This window comes from Metopolophium dirhodum, chromosome 4 (genome assembly GCF_019925205.1).
Source record: "Metopolophium dirhodum isolate CAU chromosome 4, ASM1992520v1, whole genome shotgun sequence".
NCBI lineage: Eukaryota > Metazoa > Arthropoda > Insecta > Hemiptera > Aphididae > Metopolophium > Metopolophium dirhodum.
Genome location: NC_083563.1, coordinates 19,468,683 through 19,493,261, shown reverse-complemented (window position 1 = coordinate 19,493,261; position 24,579 = coordinate 19,468,683). Strand labels below are relative to the sequence as shown.

The 24,579-nt window shown below is 33.2% G+C and overlaps 2 protein-coding genes across 2 annotated transcripts; both read left to right on the top strand.

Moving 5' to 3' along the window:
• Window positions 1-6,674: 6,674 nt before the first annotated feature.
• Window positions 6,675-22,933, top strand: LOC132942337 (uncharacterized). Its single transcript, XM_061010648.1, has 7 exons — window positions 6,675-6,708; window positions 13,594-14,349; window positions 15,090-15,162; window positions 22,152-22,251; window positions 22,372-22,497; window positions 22,576-22,734; window positions 22,865-22,933. The coding sequence occupies exons 1-7, from the start codon at window positions 6,675-6,677 to the stop codon at window positions 22,931-22,933; spliced, it is 1,317 nt and encodes a 438-aa protein (XP_060866631.1).
• On the top strand, window positions 17,071-20,788 carry LOC132943368 (proteoglycan 4-like). The gene is made up of 2 exons (XM_061012335.1): window positions 17,071-17,567; window positions 19,573-20,788. Exon 2 carries the CDS (start codon window positions 19,578-19,580, stop codon window positions 20,304-20,306), a length of 729 nt encoding a protein of 242 aa, XP_060868318.1. The 5' UTR covers window positions 17,071-17,567; window positions 19,573-19,577; the 3' UTR covers window positions 20,307-20,788.
• Window positions 22,934-24,579: the final 1,646 nt, after the last annotated feature.

Below are 24,579 nucleotides of genomic sequence, written 5' to 3'. Positions count from 1 at the left end.
CAAATATAGTTGTTTCATATTAAGAGGTAGATGCACAAATTAATAACTTTGGAATAATTGGTTTGGTTTATTTTCCCGAAATCAACAAGGACGTGGAAAGTGGGATTTAATGATTCCGCCGAAACTACCGTTTTTGAAAAAAGGCTTATATTGATTCCACTGGCTACTGTTTATAATACATACACATCGATTTCACCGGATAAAAAATTATATAACTCCCATATTATGTATTTATGTCACTGACTATTGATCCCACTGAGTCTTATACACATTGTAGAAAGCAGCCATATAGATCTAAACTACGTTAATATTTTTTATTAATTCATTTTAACACAAGTCATAGATTTCATCAAAAAATTATGTGAAAGTATCATTATGTTACTAGGTTACCTACCTAAGTACGTAAATCAGTGGCGGATTAACCACAAGGCTCGTGAGGTTCGAGCCTAAGGCGGCAACTTGTAGGGGGCGGCATATTTTTTATGTTATATTATTTTTATTTTCAGAAAATGGGATACTATCATTTTTGGTATCTGAAAATATGAAATTTAATAATTTAAATCTCTGGCGGGAGCTTATTCATGAAACGTCGATTTGCTTGTTTCTAGTTATAACATGCATTATTAGTTATTAGTTATTACGTTATACGCCAATACGACAATATTACGCGTACCTTTCATTACGCGTTTGAATGTTCGACAGTTCGACGAAGAGATAAGATTATTTTCAACCCGTATCATACAATATACGTCTATACTATATAACACGGCAATGGTAATCGTAACGAAATTATTTGGGTTTATACCGAAGTGGTGGAAAGATTCGATTTTTTACTACATTTCAAAAAATTTGAAGCGGACATAATTTTGAAAAAAGGGAAACATTTACAGATGCTGTATAAAGATGATTTGGATGACAATTATCTAACAGGTACTGCACTACAAAGATTATGAAATTTCCAACTTCAAACAGTTTATTGATGAAAAACTGGAGCAAACATTTCCGAATGTTTTCATAGCTCTTAGAATTTTTCTTTCTATGGCAGTACCTATACAACTTACTGCACCGCTGAAAGGTCATTTTCCGTGCTAAAAAGAATAAAAATGTATTACAAGCTAATTTACTGGAAGAAAAACTCAACGCCTTGTCCATACTGTGTATAGAGAACCGCATCACAAACGAACTAGACTTTGACCACTTGATAAAAGATTTTTCCAAATTAAAAGCTCGAATAGAACTGCATTAAATCATTCGTACTATTTATTTATAAATTGTACTTGTAAGATTATATATAATACAATATTTGAATTAAAGTGTCAATTAATAATTATTCAACTATAATACCTTTGAACCATTTCTCACTCCCGGGCCGGCTATACCCAATTACCCATGACTCTTAGATGTTAGCCCATTAAAGTTACGATCTTTGGATAGTATTAGAAAAAGGGGGGTGGTAAACACTGAGCGTGACTCAACGTAATCCGCCACTGACGTAAATCTATAAATATTTTGTAAAATATAGCACTATTTTTGTTATTTTTTTTGGAAATTTTTTCCGTTGATGTGTGTAAATGTCAGTTTGTATTTAACACATGTGTAAATATGAAAATATTGGGATGAGCTTTCGTAAATTGACAATTTAATTTTGAGTAGAAAGACTCGCAGCTATTATATAGTAGTACCTATACGTTCCGATGTTACCAAGGTACTTCTCTCGATGCCCAAATGCACGGATTTAATTTTGTTCATTCGTCAATATAATTTTCAACCAAAAATTGCAAAACTTTATTACCCAGTCATTATCTGAAGAAACAGACATAAAATCTGTAATAAAGTAATCGCTTGCGGAATCAATATTATGCAGATATTATAAACAGCTAGTATCTAACCGGTGGAATCGATATAAAATCAGAGGAATCGATATACGCCCCATTGAAAGTTATTGCTGATACGATTATTTATGTCTGTAAAAAAATGTATACTTTGAGTATTATACATTTATACATTTATACTAATAACAGGAAGTATCATTATGGTGGAAATCAATTTTGATTACCTAAACGTTTTTATTTCTTGCAACGTTCGTGCGACGTTACTACCTAGTACTTAAAATATTATAAATTATACCTACACATAATTAAATAGTGATAAAAAAAATTAAAAATATAAATAAAATTTTTAATTTCTTACAGTTCACTTGATATTAGATGTTTAAATTATGAATATATTTTATACATAAGTATTGGACTTGTAAGTTATACAGCCCACAGTATCTTCTTCGATGGGAAAGTGAATCTAGTTGGTGCGTTAGGGAGGTCAAAATATAAAATTCTCAATAGTTTTTAAAAGCACGCTCAGGAAAAAAACAAAATAAAAAGGTGATTAAGTGGGTGTCGCTTTGCTGTACAGAAGATTACAAGTGGTTCACTAAAAAAACTAAAAAAATTTAAAACTGACAATGTCGGTAAACAGCTAAAAAAGATTCAAATTATTTTCAAAATTGTATGGTGTATAGAAAATGCTAATATAAACCTTCAGTGAAATTTTCATAGTTTACAGTCATTCATTTTTAATTACAACAAAATAAGAAAACCGTTACAATAATAATAATAATAATTATAATTATAATAAATTATAATCGAGTGAATATCAAATGTTGTAAAAATATGAATTTAAAACATTCATAAAAAAATTTAATTTAAGTTTCTTGTAAACATTTTTTTTGTTGATAAAGATAGACAAACTTATGAGAAATCTTGTATTACATTATCAAATCTTAGATTTAAAAATAAAATTTTTTATGAATTTCTAACTCAAAATAATTTGCAAATTTTCATCATTTTTACGTATTTTTTGAATATTTGAACTTTAAGTGCTTATAAAAAAAAATTGTGGCTATGGATTTTTAATTTTTTTCATCTGCCTTTGAAACAATATATTAGGAGTCTTCTATTAAATTTGTAAGCTTTTTTAACCAACAAATAAAATTTTATTGATATTTATAGAAAAAAAAACTAAAAAAAATGGAAACTGAAAATGTCTGTAAACTGTTCAAAATAAGTCAAAATATTTGGAAAATGTTTTGGTGTATAGAAAATGCTAATATTCAGTCAAAATTGAATGTACCTACGGTAATTTGTTTTAGAGTTGCATTGCATCAAAAACCAAAATCGATTTTCTCAAAAACAGATTTTGCGTAAAAATTCACGTATATCCTTAATTTTTCTTTTGTTTTTCACAGCGCTTTTGAACACTACTGGGAAAATTTTATTTTTGACCCCCAAAGTACCAACTAGATTCACTCTTCTATCAAAAAAGATACTGTTGAAGAAATAATCTAAGCATTTTTACTGTCCTAAAAGATGATGACAGACACAAAAAAAAAAAAAATAAAAAAAAAAACACACATTGTAAAATCATACATTCATCGCTCCGCTCAGAATCTAAAACACACATCACTGTAAAATCATTAAATTCATCGTTCCACTCAGAATCTAAAATTAAGGGAAAACGTCAAATATGACAAAATCGGTTTTTGGTTCAATTCTAAAAAAATGACCGTAGATACATGTCATTTTCACTGGTTGTTTATATAAGCATTTTCAAAACTTGATAAAATTTTCAAAATATTTTCAATTGTTTAGAGCTGTTTCTACAAATATCAACAAAATTTTATTTATTGGGCCAAAAGCGCCAAAATGTAATAAAAGGCTCCTGATATATTGCTTAAATAACAAATTGAAAAATATTAAAAATACATAAACACATTTTTTTATATAAGCATTTAAAGTTCGATTTTTGACAACATATTTTATCAAATTTAAAATTTAAAAATGATTTTATAGTTAAAAATTTATAAAATGTTCAAATTTACAGCTAAGGGTTGAAAACTTACAACAAGGTTACATGTAAGTAGGTTGTTCTGTAACAAAAAAATTCTCAAAAATATAAAAACACAGTTTTTTTATACCTAGTTATTTTATGTTCTAATTAGTAATTTGGAGGAAATTACATATTATAAATAACCAAGACTAACGATTTAAGTTATTTTGATATAATTATTATAATATTACTTCAACTTACCGGCTACCGTATTAATAATAATTAATAACAATATAAATATAATATAAAATATCCATACCGTCACCGCTCAGAATCGTTTTTCGTAAACAATGATATTAATATATTATATCATTGAATTCAAATTTAATATCATCCGTTATGCAGTGACCCACTTATAACCTACAGTACAGCAGAGCGACATCCACTTACCCACCTTTTTAGTGGAGCAACTTATATGAGTATTGGTTTTACAATGATGTATGGGTTTTTTTGGGGTCTTTTTTTTTTGAAATTAAGGCTTTGAGTGCTTTGACAACAAGTGAGGTCATTAACCTGCTACTGTGGGGAGGGTACTGTTGGTTTGAACCCGTGTGTGTATGTGTGGCAAGGATTTGTCACTAAAAATCCTGGGTGGCCATCCATCCGTGAATTTGTGACACCGGCCGGTGCGTAAACTCAGAGTACATTCATGACTGAATGCAAACACTGTTCCACACCGAGCTACTCTTTTGGGTCTGCAATCATCCTTTGGAGCAGTAAACATGCATCATTCAACCTTGAATCGTAACACGCATAGTCACGACTTTGTTTATTATTTTTTAAAAAAAATTCTCACATAATACTGTTTTAAAATGAAAAATGTATACCTACTTTAAATTATATATGTAACAGCTGGTTATTTTTTTTACTAAGTTATTCAAAACTAAAGGTAGGATGTTTTTATATACCTAAATACCTAATTATCTTATTTGGGTCATACAGTCAATAGTCATACATTTTATATTGCATTTTTATTGGTTTTTCCCTTATAATTAGTTTTAATATTCAACTTTAAAACGCATTATGACAGTTTAAGGATAAAAATATAAAATATCTGATAAATTATAATGTTACAATATCTCTCTTAATTACTAATGAGTAATTATAAGTATATTAGTATATACCTAAATTCCTAAATACCTAATACGGATATAGAATACTCCCCGTGTGAGCTTATGAGCTATAATGACGTATAATAAAATATTCTTATTAATTATTAATAAAAATTTTATTATTTTACTGAAAATGTTAAAGCAGTTTTACAATTAATTACAATTATACTTATTACACATGGAAAAAATTCTAAAATGTTAATAAACATAGATCATATTTTAATCGTTAATATGTCGTTATTCGTCATAATTTGTTATACCTTCAGGCTTGTGATGGTTTGTACTTAGTAGACTGTGTAATTATTAAAATCTTCTAATTCCATCTTATATTCGTATACTTAAATACTTAATAATCATTAATCTTATACCAATAAATTAAAAATATATAGTAATATACCTACTATTATACTATTTATACAATAAGACGTGTATATTATTCGTTTTTACTTCTGTGGCTCCGTTTATAAAGGCAGATACTGTGTGTTTCAGGTAATCTAGTTGAACAGTCATTATTAATTATCATCAGGATTATTTATCTGATTTTAATTTAGTTTTTATTAATTTATATTAATACAATAAATAAAAGTTAAATTATCATAAACAATTAATATTTATTTCAAATTTATTATTATTTATATGACATAAAATCTAAATTATAGATACCTATATAAAACTATATATATCGCAGTAATAAATCAAGTTCTAAAAAACAATAACTCTAAACAATCTTTAAAAAAAAAATAAAATATTAATAAGTATAATTTATATGTAATTAAAACATTTTGTTACACATCGTAGTTGAAGACAGTTCCAGGGATATGAATTTTAAGTGTTTAGCCTGTTTATGCCTATAAGTAACGAGGGACCAATTTACCAATTTACTAACTTTGTATGAAGTCCGTGGCGTTATTTTAGCTTTTAATAGGAGGGGAAAAAAGTTTTAACCAACCAATACAAATTAACAAAAAAGAAGGTGGGCGAGTGGGTGTCGCTCTGCTGTACAAGTACAATAGGTTACAAGTGAGTCACTGTAATAGTGTAATGGATTGACGTGTTAAATTTGAATTCAATGATATCATAATTGTATACAAAAAACGATTCTGAGGGAAGACAGTCAATGAGCCTATGCAGATATTACCATTGATAATAAATACTTATAATATTATTTATAATCAATGATATTACTATAAGTATATTTGATTATACTATTGTGAAGAAAGTAATTTATTTATCTATTTACGTGGAGTCTTGTTTTAAATTTTCAATCCTATTAGGTATAAAAGTTAATCAAGTTAATCAGTCCAACAATTGGACTGTTTTTACAATCAGACAGGGGCAAATGTCCACCTTGCCCTTCACAAATGACACCATTGTATAAAGTTCTCACGCAATGCCTTCTTAAATAGGGGAAAAATTATATTATTTATGTTATGGTTTCCTTGTCCTACCAAATTATTCATAACTTAAAGTTAAAATTTCCTGGTAGAGACAGCTAATTTAAATCATACATTTTTTAATAGGGTCACTAAAAATGCTCTATCATTTAACACTATATACACTTCATACACATTTATATACATTTAGACATACATATATAAAAAAATTCAGAAATGCACTTAAAACATATTTCCTGCAGTAGTCAGTCGTCGTGCGTAAGTCGATAAGAAATGTTTATATAAGATGAATTCAACGTTCAAACATTTTTTTAAAGGAGGTATGTTCAATATAAATTAAAATATAAACAACACAATACGACAATGACACACTCTAATTACTGAGCTTGAATTTTAAAAACAAAAATTATTCCGTAGCTATATATATATATATATATTTTTAAATTGATCATGAAGCCCGGCAACTATGACCATTGGCTATTTGTTTTTTGTTTGTAGGGGAGGAAATTGTAGGTTTGTAAAACACGTGTTTTTGGTTTTGCAGATTTTTTAGTGGGCACCTGTAGGCAGTGTTGTATAGTATTTGAGTAAAAGTATTCAAATACTTTTTCCGTATTGAATACTTTTTTAAATAATTTTTATTTTGAAGTGTTTGAATGGTATTTTAAATACTTTTTTTACCATTGAACACTATTACATTTTTATTGAATACTCTTTTTTTATTCTTTTAATCCTTAATTTGTTTGTATTTATAATAATTCTTGTTAAATAAAAATATCATGCCGTCGTTGGTTATTTATCATTTATGCTTTACATACAATTTGGTATCGGTTTTCGTCGATTAAATATTTTTATTCCAGGAGACAGTTTATTGTCGACGAAGATCGAAAAGATACATCTGTAGTCGGTATCACTATTCGCTTAAGTCAATAACAAAATATGTATGTACAAATCTTTTGCTTAACGGCTATTATATAGTTTATACTCAGTCTCAGTGGCGTGGCGACAAGATTTTTATGTAGGGGTGAATACATTTTTTTGGTACCCACCCACGTCCCATAGATTATAATACCCCCTCCCCCCCTCCTTAATTTTTCTACACTCTTCTGTTCAAAAAAGTAAATTTTAATTTCTTATTATAAACCAATTCTAAATAAAAGTTGTAAGCAAGAATTGTAAAATATTATACTGCAATGTAATTACAAATGTCATAAGGGTAATTATAATATTATTAATATTATATACTATCATAGTAAAGTTACTATATAAAGTAGGAACATCCTCTTATTTTATACATAAAATTAATATATTATAAAATCTATTTTTTTTTTATTTAAATAGCAATGCCTCTTTTAATATTTTTGAAGTGTTTGCATAATTGTTAACAGCTTCATCCTCGTTTATATAAATATTTCTTTCACATGATAGTAACATAAATGGTTCAAGTAAATTTTGTTTCATTGTAGATCTTAATCTAGTTTTAATCAACTTTAATTTAGAAAAAGACCGTTCACATGAAGCTGATGTTGCTGGTATTGTGCATGCATATTTAAATGTTGTGTATAAATTTGGAAAGGCAGATATTAAATTATACGAATTTAATAATTTAATATCTAAAGCAGTAATTTTTGGTGCATCCGTGTTACTTTCAGTATCACTGCTAGAATCATGAAGTTCATCGTCATCATTTTTATCGCCTGGTTCTGATTTGTTATGTAACTTTTTAATGTTTATACCATTTTTAAGTTCCATAAAACATTTAGCAAATGTAATGTACTCCATTTTCAATAATTCATCAATTTCCATATTTGGAATCCAAGTTTTAAGATAAATAAAACAATCTTCAGGTAAAGAACATCCTTCATTTATTGAAATTAGTCGTTCATATGAGAAAAAATGATAGATCTGCCAAAATTTTTCTAGCCCCTTCAAATCTCGATGATATTGATGATATTATTTGATCCAAAACTGTGTTATATACTTTTATATCTATTATTTGGACATTATACTTTATAACTATTTAATTATACGAAAATAGTATTACTAATTATTAGTACCTACTTCCTATTTACCAAGAAAATTATTATCAATAGTTATCATTATCGTTTATCGTCGACGACGATCGATGACGGTATGAGATATCCATATTATACATATAGCTTTAGTGGAGAAAAGTTCATTATTGTGGTGCAACTAATATGACTGATCAGAATTTCGATTATTGAACTAATTATGTTTTAAAATGCAATAAACAAAATTTTGATTTTAACAAATTATTTCAGAACTAAAAAGTAAAAAGAATTTTTTTTTATATTTGAAGATTATTTCAAATGCTTCTGAATAGTATTTGAGTATTACTATTTAAAGCATTTGGGTGGTATTTTAAATACTTTATTTAATTACTCAAATACTTTTAAAAAGTAATTTTTACAACACTGACCGTAGGTATCTTCCATGCCCGGGTGGGGGCACTTCTCTCCGGACACCGTTACTTGACTGAAGAAAAATGCCACCCGCGGCCGGGTTCGAACCAGCGCCGGTGTGCGTTGCAACCAATGCCTTAATCCGCTCGGCCACTCCGTCGCCCATAACTATATATTACTATATATTGATATTGCTATTATAGTAATTTTTTTTTTAAATATTAACAATAATAATAATTAGCATTAACGAGTTAAAAAGTTAATTTTATTTTAACTTTTTAACTTAATTAGTTATACTTTTGGATTCTCATAGACATAACTATTAAATTACTGATTATTTTAATTACTGTATATATTATTGTTATTAATTTTTGATTTACCGACTTACTGATGAACGGTGGAATAGGTTTGTGTAATTGTGTTAGTAACTATAGTGGTATATTTAGGAATGTGGCGCTTCAGGTATATAAAATGACAAAAATGATAAATCGTGTTGCTTCCTGTAATTATACCCGGTTAGTTTTCGCGTGTTGCATTATCTATGTGTGAATTTTAAAGCGCTCCTTTCTTTTTATACTTAGCGCAAGCCTGCGTGGCGTTGGATATAAAAAAGGTGGATAAGTGGATGTCGCTCTGCTGTACAGTAGGTTACAAGTGGGTCACTGTAATGGATGTTGTTAAATTTGAATTCAATGATATAATATCATTGTATAAGAAAAACGATTCTGAGCGAAAACGGTCAGTCAGCCTATGATATTACCAAGTATATTTGATGATATTATTGTGAATAAAGTAATTTATATATAACTTATTTACGTAGAGCCTTGTTTTAAATTTTCAATCCTTAGCCATAAAAGTTTTATACATTTTTAACTACAAAATAATTAATAAATTATAAATTTAATAAATGTTGTCAAAATTTGAACATAAATGCTTATAAAAAAAAATTGTGCCTATGTATTTTTAATATTTTTCAAGTGCTATTAGAACGATATATCAGGAGCCTTATATTAAATTTTCATGCTTTATTACACAACAAATAAAATTTTATTGATATTTATAGAAAAAAAAACTAAAAAAATTGAAAACTGACAATGTCCGTAAACAGCTCAAAAACAGTCAAAATATTTTCAAAATTTTATGGTGTATAGAAAATGCTAATATAAACATTCAGTGAAATTTTCAAGTATCTACAGTCATTCGTTTTTTAATTACAATAAAATAAGAAAATTGTTACATGAGAAATCGAGTGAATATCAAATGTTGTAAAAATATAAATTTCAGACGCTCATAAAAATTTAATTTAAGTTTCTTGTAGAAATTTTTTTTTGATAAAGGTAGACAAACTTATGATTAATCTTATATTACATTTTCAAATCTTAGATTTAAAAAGAAAAATTTTTATGAATTCTCAACTCAAAATAGTTTGCTATTTTTCGTGATTTTTCCGTATTTTGTCAAAATTTGAACTTTAAATGCTTATACATAAAAACTGTGACTAAGGATTTTTGATTTTTTTTCATCTACCTTTGAAGCAATAACCTAGGTGCCTCCTATTAAATTTTCAAGCTTTTTTACTCAACAGGTAAAATTTTATTGATATTTATAGAAAAAAAAACTAAAAAAAATGGAAATTGACAATGTCCGTAAACAGCTCAAAATAAGTCAAAATATTTTGAAAATGGTGTATAGGAAATGCAATTATAAACATTCAGTGAAAATTTCATGTCCCTACGGTAATTTGTTATAGAGTTGCATTGCATCAAAAACCACAATCGATTTTCTCAAAACAGATTTTGCGTAAAAATTCCCGTTTTTCCTTAATTTTTCTTTTGTTTTTCACGTCGCTTTTGAAAACTACTTGGAAATTTTTACTTTTGACCCCCCAAAGTACCAACTAGATTCACTTTCCTATCAGAAAAGTTACTGTTGAAGAAAATCCAAGCACTTTTACTGTCCTAAAAGGTGATGACATACACAAAAAAAAAAAAAAATATAAAAAAAAACACACATCATTGTAAAATTAATACATTCATCGCTTCGCTCAGAATCTAAAAATTCGTAATTTGACTGTTTATTGGATTTATTTTTAAGTTGATATTTTGCAGTAATTCAGGACAATCAATCAATATATAATAAAATCAATAGCGAATGAAGAGCTCTATAAATATGACATTGAAAACATAAAAATTGTATGAAGTTATTTTGGATTTTGTTTACATAGTGTATCTGGGTTACCAAATTTAATATGGATGCCAAATAAGCAGTGCCTAATCAAAATGAGAAAATTTTTTTAGATTTAAGTGCATTTTTGTTACACTGTTTATAAGTATTATTTAAACTAGTTTTTAGTTTGAATTTTGATGCATCATTTATGTAACTTTTTTTGGAACAATTTCTATTGGTACGTTACAACAGTAGCAACCAAGGCATCCAAGTCTGCAACAGAACTCCCTAGACTAATGCCTAATATCGATGGCCCCTGTCAGTGGCGAAAGAAGCTTTTCTTTACTGTGGTTGAAAGCCAACTGCTGTATATTATGAGACCCAAACTGCCATTTCAGTAGCAAAGAATAGAGCCAATCTAATTTAAAGAGGTTAGCAGGGTGATCAGGGCTGACAGTATCAGACGAGTCTACCCTTATGTTAGCTGACATGCCTCCTGCGGACCTCTTTTCGGCTAAAAGGTATGGGGTTCGAGCGGCGCTCGACGCCGCCTTGCTCGTCAGAAAACCTCCAGTAACACGCAAAAAAATTAAAAGGATAGAGAGGAAAGTCAGAAATCACGATAAGCCTGTAGCAGATAAATTAGAGTTCTTCACCGAAATCGCAGTAAACCAGTCTTACCGGATGTTGAGAGATGGGCTGAGCGGACTCTCCCTAAGATACCACTCACCTATACCAGGGCTTGAAACCGATTGAAATAATTTCGGTTTCGGTTTCGATTTTGTTTACCAGTTTTTAATTTTTACGATTTCGGTTTCAACTTAGCAATACCGATATTAAGAAATTTCGGTTTCGGTTTCGGTCTTGTATACCGGTTTCCAATTTTCTTTTGCGAATAATGAAATGGTTATCAACATTTTAATAATTATCTCAATTGTATTATGAGTATTAATATTATGCGTATTAATGGAAAACACGTCAATGAAAAAAAAAACGATTTCCAATTTTTTTAGATTTTGGTTTTGAATTTAATACCGGTTTCCAATTTTTTACGGTTTCGTTTTTGATTACGGTTTCGTTTTCGGTTTTAAAACGGTTTATACTGGTTTCTGATATAGGTTTTAAAAACGGTTTCAAGCCCTGGCCTATACAATATGACGGGTTCTTTCAGTTCTACCTACATCGGATGGGCAAGGCCCCGAGTCCCAAGTGCATGCTCTGTCCTTGCTCTGATTCTGCTGAACACGCTGTATTTTATTACACTCGATTGGACGCTGTTAGGTTGGAAATCCATACTCGCCTCGTCTTCACACCACGGAACTTCTTTGAGGGCTGGCACTCGACATACATTGTCCCCAACTGATGAGCCTGAAAAAGCAACGGCTCTATTTGACGTGGAAGAATTGTACAGATTATTCCACCACATGGCAATAGAGTCAACGAAAGTCTTAGAAACAGAATGAAGAGCGATTGAGGCAGTGCTAAGAGAAAATGGACCGAACAGGCGTCCGAGGTGCCATAGACCACGACTCTTCACTCAATCCTATGGCACCACGGGAGGGAAAGGCGATCACGGCAACCATGATGCCCCCATTGTTATATTGTTGTTTATATTGCATGTTATTGTTATAAACTAGCAGTTGAGTTAACTGCTTAGTTTATAAGTTGCAGGTAGCAAGACGTTGGTAAGCATTTCTCAGGTAGGTTTGACAAAATAATTAGACTTGTTGAAAAGTTTTTTATTAAATTTCTTCTGCATAAAATACTCTAAGTCCAAATTGACAAAGTTGCTATGTTGTCTCTCGTGAAGATACTCGTCTGTACTATGGTGTAACACGTCTAATCTACAGGCCATTTCGGGTCTGGTTTTATAGGGCCTCCTGCTCTCCTACTTCCCCCTAGTCTATCGATATATCCGTGGACTTCACAGGACGTTGTTTAATTTATTATCGATACATTCCCACGCCTGGTATTCCAAGAATCGTATCCTATTATCATATTTTCAATATATGCTATACGTCATCCGTTAATATTTAGATACTTTGCATTATTTATGTATATATGTTATTAGTAATAACCATATATCATATCGTATTCATATAATTACGATTATATTTCTTCTGTAGGCTTTTTCTAATGGTTGTTCCGAAAATCAGAAATACGTACTACGTTTTGATTACTGTATTTAAATATTAACTCTTGGTATTTCGCCCTGTGGTTACTATTTCCTGAACCTGTTCAGGTGAGATTGTAGGACCTATTGGAATGTGGTTTCCAAGATCCCATTATTTCCCACAGTGTATTTAAATAGAATGTATGACATTGATTTATATATCTAAATTACTATGTGCTATCCCTTAAGGCGAAACGACCACAATAATATGATATGTATATTATTGGGTGCGTTACATTATATTTTGTAATGTAATTTAAATTTTTGTTTTTTAATAAATTATGTTGCGCGGGGAAGGTCTCGGTAAGTATTGTGCAAACGGTTCACACCTATGTGGTGATACTTCAAGCGAAAAAAAGCTATTATCTTAATCCATTGAATATTATTGTTAACACATTATCTGTTCAAAACTAACAGTTTTCTATGAATGTTTTTTTTTACAGATTGCACGGACATAACGAAACCAAGTCTGATGGAAACATGTAATGATCATACTGCCACCATTAATTTAAACATTTTAAAGCAATGTGGTTTTTATCAAATATTTGATCCAAACAGCAAAAAGATATTCGGTTGGAATGTTTACTGTATTTCTTTGATTGTATTAACCGTGATAACCCAGTGTTTAATTGGTTTTGGAAATTGTGGCTTTTTGTTTGAATTGGAAGACACTACTGACAACATTGATTTATTTCTGATCATATTCTCTAATTCATATTTTTGCCTTACTGAGTGGAAAGTGGTCATACTTATAATCAACAGAAAAACAATTTTGGAGCTTTTGGACGTTACAGATTTAATATTTTTGAAGAGCAAACAGTGTCGTAATAACATTAAAATACTGTACAAACACCGTAACAAGGCTTTACAACTTACAAACTTATATTTCAAGTCTTGCATTTTTGTGATCATTGAATGGGTTATCTTTCCAATAATAATAAACTCATTCATAGCGCACAAAACTGAGAATCAGCGCTTAGAGAACGTTGTAAACAGGCGATATCCTGTTGATGTGAACACTTATAATAAGTATTATATTCTGTTTTACGTATTCGAAATAATAATAGGAGTGAAAACAGTATACTTAGTATTGATGGTCGATATATTATTATTGTCTATCGGTTGGGCGATAATTGTTCAATACGAAGTACTGGCTGTAGCGTTTAAGAACATCGGGTATAATGAAAACCTTCAAAAAGGTGAGAATAAATGTTGACTATTATTTAAAAAAGAATATGGGTCATTAGAAACTGTAGAATTTACTCTACGGTTGTTGGATAAAAACAGGGAATACAACAAAATCACTAGGTAGAAGAAAAATGGTTTGTTTCCGTATTGTCTTTAAATTGTAATTAATTTTTATTCTTTGCAACTAATTTAAGATAAAAAGTACCTAATACATAAATGAATAATTATATTTTGGTTATAAGAACTAAGATTACGCACAAAAACTAATAAAATGACTAAAATCCCAATTACTGAATTACCCTCGTCCCGCACACTTCACACCATTATAATAATTGTACCGATCAAATTTATCACAGTACCTACGCAAATAGGAGCCAAACGTCAAACTACCAAAGTAATGCCTTTAATAAAGTTCTATATAGTTTTTTAATATTTTTACATACAATATTAGTTGTCAATTTTGTTATGTACGTCTACACAACTAAATAAATGAAACACGCAGTGAGGTAGTTAACCACTATACTTAATTTAAACACTATGTTAATACAAAAAATACACGGATTTGTGGAGGCTCTGTTGGACTGACAACGACTGACTCGCCTTGGGGCCGAGCGCGGTCGGGCAGGCCCACTGTGGCTCAAAACTGTCCATGCAGCGGAATGCGCCGGATATACCCCGGCCGTGCTTGTTCTCACGGCGGATACATGGTTACATATATAGTTACCGACAGTTATATACATTTTTTTTTCAGATAATGATCATGATGTTGTAGATGATTATAAATATTTTAAATCAATTTTGTTTGATCAACAACAACTTGATTCGTAAGTATATTTTGAAGTGATTCAAATTTTTTATTTTATAGTGACCGTCATCGCTTTTTGGAGCTTTAAACATTTTGTTATCCAACTTTGAGTGTGGTTTGTGGTAGAAAATTTAATCTAGGAGGTATATTGACATATTGTGGTAGGGAGGTGACCAGGTGGGATTAAAAGTAAAGACTATAACAGTGATATAATTTGACAAGTATATGTCTTATAGCTGAGGGTCATTCTATAATTTTGTGCGACACAGACACCGTTACCGTAACGTTATTGTGTTGACGCTAGGAGCCTAAAAATATAATAAATTGTATTTTTCTGACCGATTACACGTTACAGTTGCCATGACAACCAAATAATAATAAAGATGAAATTAATGTTATAAAGTTCCTAGGTTGCCTCTAACAACCGATGATTAATACAATTTGGTCATCATATAGCAACCTCATTATACTTTGTTAGCTTCTGAACGTAGCAATGAATGTATTAAATTTACAAGGCATACTACCGATGTATCTACATGCAGTGTGGATCGCTTTGATTTTTTTTTTATAATTTAGACCAATTTATTAAACATTTAAAAATTAAAACATGTTCTATAATTATTACTATAAACATAAATAACTTTTTTTTTAAATTCACTGGGCTTTACTATTTAAACGACCAAAAGGTTTTTATAAATATAGGTTTAACAATCAGTGGCAGTAAAATTATTTTATAAGGGGGGGGGGGATGAATGGGCGATATGGCTGAATTTTTAACAAGCACTATTTAATTATTAAAAATCTCAAACATTGAAAAAAGGTAATAGGGGAACTATCCTTCTAATCATTCCCTTCCCTTTTCACCCACCACTATTAACAATTATATATATTTTACATACTAGATATAAATTATATATACTTTAAACTGTTGGAATCACTTCCAATAAAATGGATTCTGCCTTAACTTAAAATTAAAAATCCTTATTAGTTGTCACTCATTAATAATATCCTACATCTGGCTATAGTTTACATGTCAAATGGTAACTATAATAATTTTATTACAGTTCGGTACTTATTAAGTTAAAATTATGGAATTATTATTATTAAATTATTTACATAAACAAGTAACAACAACATAATATATTCAAAGTATTTTTGGTACTGGTCTAGTTGACCCCCGCCAAGAAAGAATTCCCTCTCCGCTCAGGTTTAGTTGACGCTTGTCACTTACATCTCTTGTGTTATCGATATTCTAATAATTTTTTATATAACCTATATACTGCACATTATAAAAAAGCGGGTAGGTGAATGTCGCTCTGCTATACAGTAGGTTACAAGTGGGTCAATGTATAATGGATTGTATTAAACTTGAATTCAATGATATAATATCATTGTATAAGAAAAACGATTTTGAGCGGAGACGATTTGTCAGTCTGGATATTTTATATTGTTATTATTTATTATAGCCTGTAAGTTAAATTGATATGATAATATTATAATGTCTTATTGGTTTCTATGGTGATATTAAACAAAGCGTTAGAAATTAAAATCCTATTTTTAGCGGGTTTTTGTAAATTGTTGTGGTTTTTCTGTGACATTAAATAGTTATTATCGAATGTTGAAATCGAAGCACTCCTTCTGGTAGAAATTTTGTATACAGGATAAAAAAAAAAAATACACACCATTGTAAAACCACTAGCTTCCTCGCTTCACTAAGAATCTAAAAAGGTACGAAAATTATATACGTTTGGCATTCGTGTAAAATGCACTTATTAAATATTTCAAGAATAGTGTTTGAAAAAATCCTTGCAGAAAAATTAATGATATATTATTGGTAAAACAGCAGGTTCATATATAACATTATGGAGTAGTGACACGGTACGCAGCGGCCACCAGTACAAAGTACAGGTACCGCAGCGACCAGTCTACAATTTTTCGTCAACCGCCACTACGGGCTACAGCGCGACAACGCCAACTCCCCCACCACGCCACAAAGGCACAAGGTGGGACGGGAAGGCGAGTCGCGTAGAACGAGTACCGGCCGTCGTAGACTAGTCACTAGAAAAAAGATTTCGATTAACTACACACGCACCACGACAACAACGACCTATCCAGTCACATAGCCGCCGTCAGTTGTCCGTTTCTTTTTTTTTGTGATATTCTTTTATTTGTTGTAAACCAATATTTATATCTTCACACGTGTACCCGTTACGGGAAAATAAACAGTAAATCAATTCAGACCTAAACTGAAATTTTTGTGTCAATTTAACGCTCGAGTGTCACCCGACCTACCACACCAACGACCGGCTCCCGCGGACCACCTACCACCACCGTCGTAGCCGCGTCAAATTGGCTCCCCGGCGGGGAATCGAACCCCGGTCTCCCGCGTGACAGGCGGGGATACTAAAACAACCGGAAAAATTGGTATGCATTGACAATTTTCCGGTTCCCAAAAAGGTTAGGGACGTACGAAAATTTTTGGGCGTGTGCAACTGGTACAACCAGTTCGTAGATAATTACGCGGATACCATAGCACCACTCACTAATTTATTAAAACAGGGAGTACGGTGGAAATGGACAGAGGTAGAACAACGCGCGTTCGAAACAATAAAAAACGCGCTAGTCACATCACCAAAATTGTCGCCACCCGATTATAGCAAACCGTTTTGTCTGCAAACAGATGCAAGCGAAATAGGAGCCGGTGCGGTACTTTTCCAACGGGGTGACAGACCGGAGGAAAGACGCATAGTGTCCTACGCAAGCAAAAAGTTTAGCGAAACGCAAACAAGGTACGCCGCGGTCGAACGCGAGTGCCTAGCGATAATCTGGGCGACAGACAAATTCCGTCCATACCTAGAAACCCGACGTTTCGAACTCCTAACCGACAACTCGGCACTAACATGGTTACACAGGGCTAAAGACAAAAATTCAAAATTAACACGTTGGTCACTACAACTAGCTAATTTAGATTTTAGTACGGTACACGTCCCGGGAATACAAAACGAAGCACCAGATTTGTTATCTCGTGACCCGGCACCGGGCACACCTGTAGACGAAGATCGACTTGAGGAAAAAGTGGTAGGGGCGCCCACAGCGCCGACAACCAGTGTTCACCTCGAATCAGACCGAATATTTTCCATGTTCGATAACCACGTTAGTGACGACACACCACTCACCGCGACGACTCTCGAAAAATGGCAGTCCGAAGACGCCACAATCCGCGAAGTAGTTGCCGGTCACAGGTGGGACGGGCCAGCGCGGAACACTAGGAGCACAAAATCGGGAACAAACGCATACGTTTTTTCCGAAGGTCTCTTACGCGTAAACGTAGGCACCCACACACCTGTCGTGATACCAAAAACCAAAGCACAACATGCAATTTGGAGGTGTCACGATCACGTCTTATCCAACCACCCGGGTTGGAAAGAGACGTACCGGGCGGTTCGACAACGGTACTATTGGAAAGGTCAAAAAAACGACGTCAGGTTATATGTCGGTGCGTGCCACGTATGTGCGTGCACGAAACCACTAAACTCACGTCCAAACGACCCAATGCAACCAAGAACCCCCCGTGAACCATGGGAAGTTATCAGTGTCGATCTCATGGGCCCATACCCACGTTCTGGTAAGGGAAAATCGTACATACTGGTAGCAACCGACTGTTTTAGTAGGTGGACCGAGGCTTACCCCTTAGGAACAGCAACCTCTAAAACAATAATCGAAACGTTGGAACGCGAGTTCTTTTCGCGCTTCGGTTACCCCCGCGTGTGTCTCAGTGATAACGGCCCACAGTTTGTGTCAAACGAAATGATGAACGCGCTAGAACGCTGGGGGGCACAGGGTTGGACGACCCCAGTCTACCACCCGAGGGCCAACCCAGTCGAACGCCGTAATCAAGATTTAAAAAAAGGGTTACGCGCACAACTAGTAACGGGCAAACATAAATCTTGGGACACGAAACTACCCTCAATCCTATTTTCGATACGGAACAGGTGCAACGAACAGACATGCTACCCACCCGCGGTCCTTGTCCTCGGCAGAGAGTGCAAGAGACCCGGAGATTGGGCGCTGTCTAAAGCGGCGCCGGTACACATCGAAAAAACACAGGAAGAGAGGGTAGAGCGGGAGAAACGTATTTTAGGCAAAAAGGTAGTGGTAAAACCAAGCACGAACACCGGCACACCGGTGAAGTTCGGCAAGGGCGACGTAGTCTACTACAAAGCACACCACTTATCTAAGGCACACAAAGATTTTCACGCCGGTTTCGCACCAAAGTGGTGGGGACCGGTAAGACTGGCGAAACAGGTCGGGAAAGGAGTCTTCCAAACCGACCAACAACCACCGCGGAAAATACATGTGTCATGCTTAAAACGGGCACCGATAGGCCAACATTAAATAAACAATTGTCTGTAATAATAATCATTTACAGACAACATGACCGGCCAACAGCAGGAGAAGTGGCAGCAGGTTGCCGAGCTAATACAACGGCTGGGGCTGGTATCCGGTGGCCAGGATGAGCCGCGAACAGCCGCCCAGGTCGCGAGGATGACTACCCGCCAACTCCTACAGGACCCAGTGCGGGCGGCCATCTACAACCGGGGCTGGGCGGACCGTACGACGGACATCCAGCGGAGGTTGCGGCCACACCGACCACCATCAACATCAACAACCGGCAGCCGCACACCGTCCCTGACAAGGCCACCACCCCCAGCAACGACACCTGCCCCCGTAACACCTGCGGAGCCGGCACCGGTACCCAGGCAAACGGGGGTACTCCCCGGCCCAACGGGAAAGGTGAGGACGGAGGCGCAGCAGGCACGGAACCGTCGGAAATTCCAGCAGCTGAAGGAAAAGAGGAAGGCCAGGGAAAGCGAGGCAAGCCAACAACGTCGGCTTGCCAAGCAACCCGCGCCAACCTCAGACCCGGAAGCAGCCGGCACGTCTCCGGCCAACCCAACACCGATGGAGGTGGACAAACCGGCATCCAAGGACGACAAGTCCGAGGAGCCGGGACAGCCCACCAGCCAGGAGTCGCCAGACCAATCAGAGGCCACGGTGGACATAACCGAGGCAGATTGGCTGGTGGCGTTCGAGGGGATGCCGGAGTTGGACGACACTCACTCGTCCTACACTCCGGTAGGGTCCCCAAAACACCCCCAGTAACACACACGGGCGCGGGCAAGTCTACCTCAAGCGAAAGCCAGAGGTAGTACAAGCCACCCCGTCCCATAATAGCACACAGACACCGGTACAAGTGTACCCCGTGTGACGGTTTGGCGGGGGAGTATGACACGGTACGCAGCGGCCACCAGTACAAAGTACAGGTACCGCAGCGACCAGTCTACAATTTTTCGTCAACCGCCACTACGGGCTACAGCGCGACAACGCCAACTCCCCCACCACGCCACAAAGGCACAAGGTGGGACGGGAAGGCGAGTCGCGTAGAACGAGTACCGGCCGTCGTAGACTAGTCACTAGAAAAAAGATTTCGATTAACTACACACGCACCACGACAACAACGACCTATCCAGTCACATAGCCGCCGTCAGTTGTCCGTTTCTTTTTTTTTGTGATATTCTTTTATTTGTTGTAAACCAATATTTATATCTTCACACGTGTACCCGTTACGGGAAAATAAACAGTAAATCAATTCAGACCTAAACTGAAATTTTTGTGTCAATTTAACGCTCGAGTGTCACCCGACCTACCACACCAACGACCGGCTCCCGCGGACCACCTACCACCACCGTCGTAGCCGCGTCAGTAGGTACTTAACTCATTCTTATAACACAGTCTTCTTCATCACTGAAATATATATAATATACTAAAAATACCGAAATACTAAAACAAAAACCACGAATTTCCGACAATTATTTTGTGACGTAGACGATGATTCATCTGCAATAATTTTTTTGAAAAACGCAAATATTATTCGTAAAACTAGGACTAGTGAATGTGGATATGGAATGGTTTTAAATGTACAAAGGGGTTGGTGGCGATGTCATTAAAGATCGTGTCGAGCAGAAAAAGGTGTTAAGACCAATAATTGGATTCAAAGTGCTAAGGTAAAGTTAACAACTATTGCATTCACTTAATTTATCGTTATGCTCATGAACTAACATCAATGGACTTTTAAACGTCAATTTAAAATGAGTAAATCTACTGTAGTAGATTTGAATAACTTTATTCGAGAATTATGGGTATGGAAACTTTCTCAGAGTGATTAAAAAATAGCAGGTACTCAGGTGAGTAGTGCTATTGTTGAGATCGATGAGAGTTTTTTTGTCAGACGTAAAAATAATGTAGATCGAATAATCAGCAATGGGTATTTGATGACATAATATGTCGTGAAGACAATGAATGCTTCGTCGTACCCGATCGGTCGGAAAATACGTTATTTCCAATAATTTGTGAACATAATATACGAGTTGGATCGACCATTTTATTTGATTCCTGGAGAGCCTATAATATTCAAGGAACTGGCCTTTTTAATCACTCAACAGTATACCTCAAATATAATTTTGTGGATCCTATTATAAGTCGAGCTCACACACAGAATGTAGGGAAGTAGGAACTAAACGGGACAACCGGAAATGAAGAGTGACTAAGAGTCAAGAGAAACTTCCTAGATTCTTATTTGGCAGAGTTTATGTGACGAAGTAAATTAAACGAACACGATCATTTTAATCAAATGCTGAAAGACTATCAGAATTTTGGCCACCTGCATAATTTATGAATAATGTATTTTTTTTTGTATAGTTTTTTTTTACTTTTTACGATTTATTTATTCACATATAATATAACTATTTTTATTTCGACCACTTGAATTTTGAATAATATTTAGTTTAAATGTATAAGCTATAAATATAGTATGATAAATGCTTCAAATAGTTTTCTTCCGTTTTTAATTTTAGTAAGTGGTGCGCGTCAACCAAACCTGAGTGGCAGAAGAATGCTTTCTTGGCGGGGGTAACTAGACCAGTACCGTATTTTTATTTATTTTTACAGGAAAGTAAAACTATATTTTTCAATTGTGAAGCCTATTGTGTTGATGCATGTTGCTATTAATTCAGGCTTATTCATAATGTTGTCGAACTCATTCTTAATGGTAACCTAATTAATAACAAACAATTTATTAGATATTAATTTAGATATAAATTTATCAGTCCTAGGTGTAATACATTGGTAGGTTTAGGTATTTAAATAATTAGTTTGTTTTGCTTATTAGGTTTTCTTATCAACAGAATCATTTACTTATAAAATCGTAAACCTATTCAAGATCGGCACTGGAATTTTGTACATATGTTTACAATTATTTCTGTATTGTCATTTATTTGATAATATTAATTTAAAAGTGGGTATCTAAATATAACAATAGGTTTAAATACATTATTTTGATTTAAATCGATAATAATTAAACTATATTACGCAGAGAAAATCTGTCAACCTTGGAATATATTCTTGTAATTGGACGAAGATGGATTTAAAGTTTAAAAAGTTATTATTATTAACCATGCAGATCAATGACGCTGATTATAGAACGATTAAAGCTTCGGCGAAAACAATTGTCAATTTACCACTATTTGCTAACGTAAGTACGTAGGTATTAATTTAATAACTAACGACTAATTTAAGCATAAATCAATAACAAAATACTATTCACTATTCAGAACCACTGATGTCTTATTAGTTATTGCTTTAATATTTCTATACAATTTCAGGTTTTAATGACGTCCTACAACATTATATCCGTCATTGTAAAAACAATGAGTAAATATAGAAAAACATAAGTAACTTAGTAACCACACATATAAACAATAGATTATCAACTATTTTGCCTTATTAACAGTTTCAATATTTATATATAGAACATTAAAAAATATTATGTAATTCACCTATTTTATTGCTTTTACATAATATAGGTAGGTACGAGTGGCACGACTGTCTGATTTTTTAAGTACCAATAAAATTGTGAATTATAGTCACAACTTACCAGTCATACCTATAGAAGTAAGGTTTCTATAGAAGTCCATACAATATAGGTACATCAATAGAATTAGTATTCTAGTATTTTTTCTTGTTTTTATTAATTTTCAAAGCTGTAGAATAATTTTATTTTTTACGTTTATATGATGACGTCAAGGCTGCAAACCCTAGGAATTTTTCATCAATATGCAAATATCGTTTCACACAAAATTTTGTTGGACTATATTTTTTTCACTCGCCACTCACACAAATAAAATATGATATAATATTATACAATGTTATAATCGATGTTATTGTATATCTCATTTCGATAATATTTATGACGTATGTGGTAGGTATATAGGGACACTTTTTCCTAAACATGTTATGAAGATATCAAGTTTTTGAATGTTGAATTGTATTTATAATATATTAATTGTTTAATTATTCTATTATAATATTAAGAATACTTTTTGTTGAAGTAGGTACACAGATATTCAGAAAGATATACAGAAGTTTATAATAATAAGATCGGATAATATGTACATATAGGTTATACCTATTACCTATATTATATTGTAATATAGTGGCGGCTCGTGCTAAAGTGCGATGGTCCGATCGCACTTCCAGAGTACATTTTTAAAATAAAATCATATTCGTAATTATACTTCTTATAGTAACTAAATAGGAATCACGATGGTCTATATTTCTTTCGAAATAAATTAAATGATTCAGAATTGTATTTGAAAATCTTCTTAATCTGGTAATTATTCCAATGCGATAAGAATAATCTAAAAATTAAACGAAGGCTGACGTGAGTTGCGTACTCGCGTGTATAGTGTATACCAGGGGGCCACCAATTAATACTTTCCGCGGGCCACATTAAGAATTTGGAAAATTCTCGCGGGCCATACAAATTCAAAGTACATAATATTTATTATCATATGCCGATTGTCCAAAACTATTTTATTTCTTAATAAAAAAAATATACACATATTATATAATAACTATAACTAATGAAAATAGAAAATACTGTAACAGTATCACAGGATGCAAAGTAATCTTGTTTATGCATTCAAACATCTTTACATTTTTTAAATCGGACCTTTGGAAGTACTTTTTATTAGGCGTATAGTTATTTCATATCATTTAATCAAACTATAAAAGCTTAAAGCTCAAACTTACGAAATTTACAAAACTTACTAAATATAGATACCAAAAGATAATATCCAAAAATGTTCAACAATCAACTAACAAACGTGTTTGATTGGTTGGATTGATGTCTGCTAATATCGGCGTGTTGCCCTACCAAGTTCACACATAGGTTGCATAACCGAGCACATCTGTGATGAAGTTCAATCAAAACGAATAAAAGAGAGTGATACTACCGATAGTGACAAAGAAGAACCTAAAGGGATACCGCCGTCAACAAAGCAGACTATAGAAAGCTTTAGAGTCTGCGCAGGGGGAT

Excerpts from the sequence above, each read along its gene's own strand:
- LOC132942337 (XM_061010648.1), top strand. The coding sequence starts at position 6,675 with ATGAATTCAACGTTCAAACATTTTTTTAAAGGAG. Across the intron at positions 14,350-15,089 it reads TAATGAAAACCTTCAAAAAG|ATAATGATCATGATGTTGTA; the intron begins GTGAGAATAAAT and ends TTTTTTTTTCAG. Across the intron at positions 15,163-22,151 it reads GATCAACAACAACTTGATTC|GAAAGTAAAACTATATTTTT; the intron begins GTAAGTATATTT and ends TTATTTTTACAG.
- LOC132943368 (XM_061012335.1), top strand. The coding sequence starts at position 19,578 with ATGACCGGCCAACAGCAGGAGAAGTGGCAGCAGGTTGCCGAGCTAATA.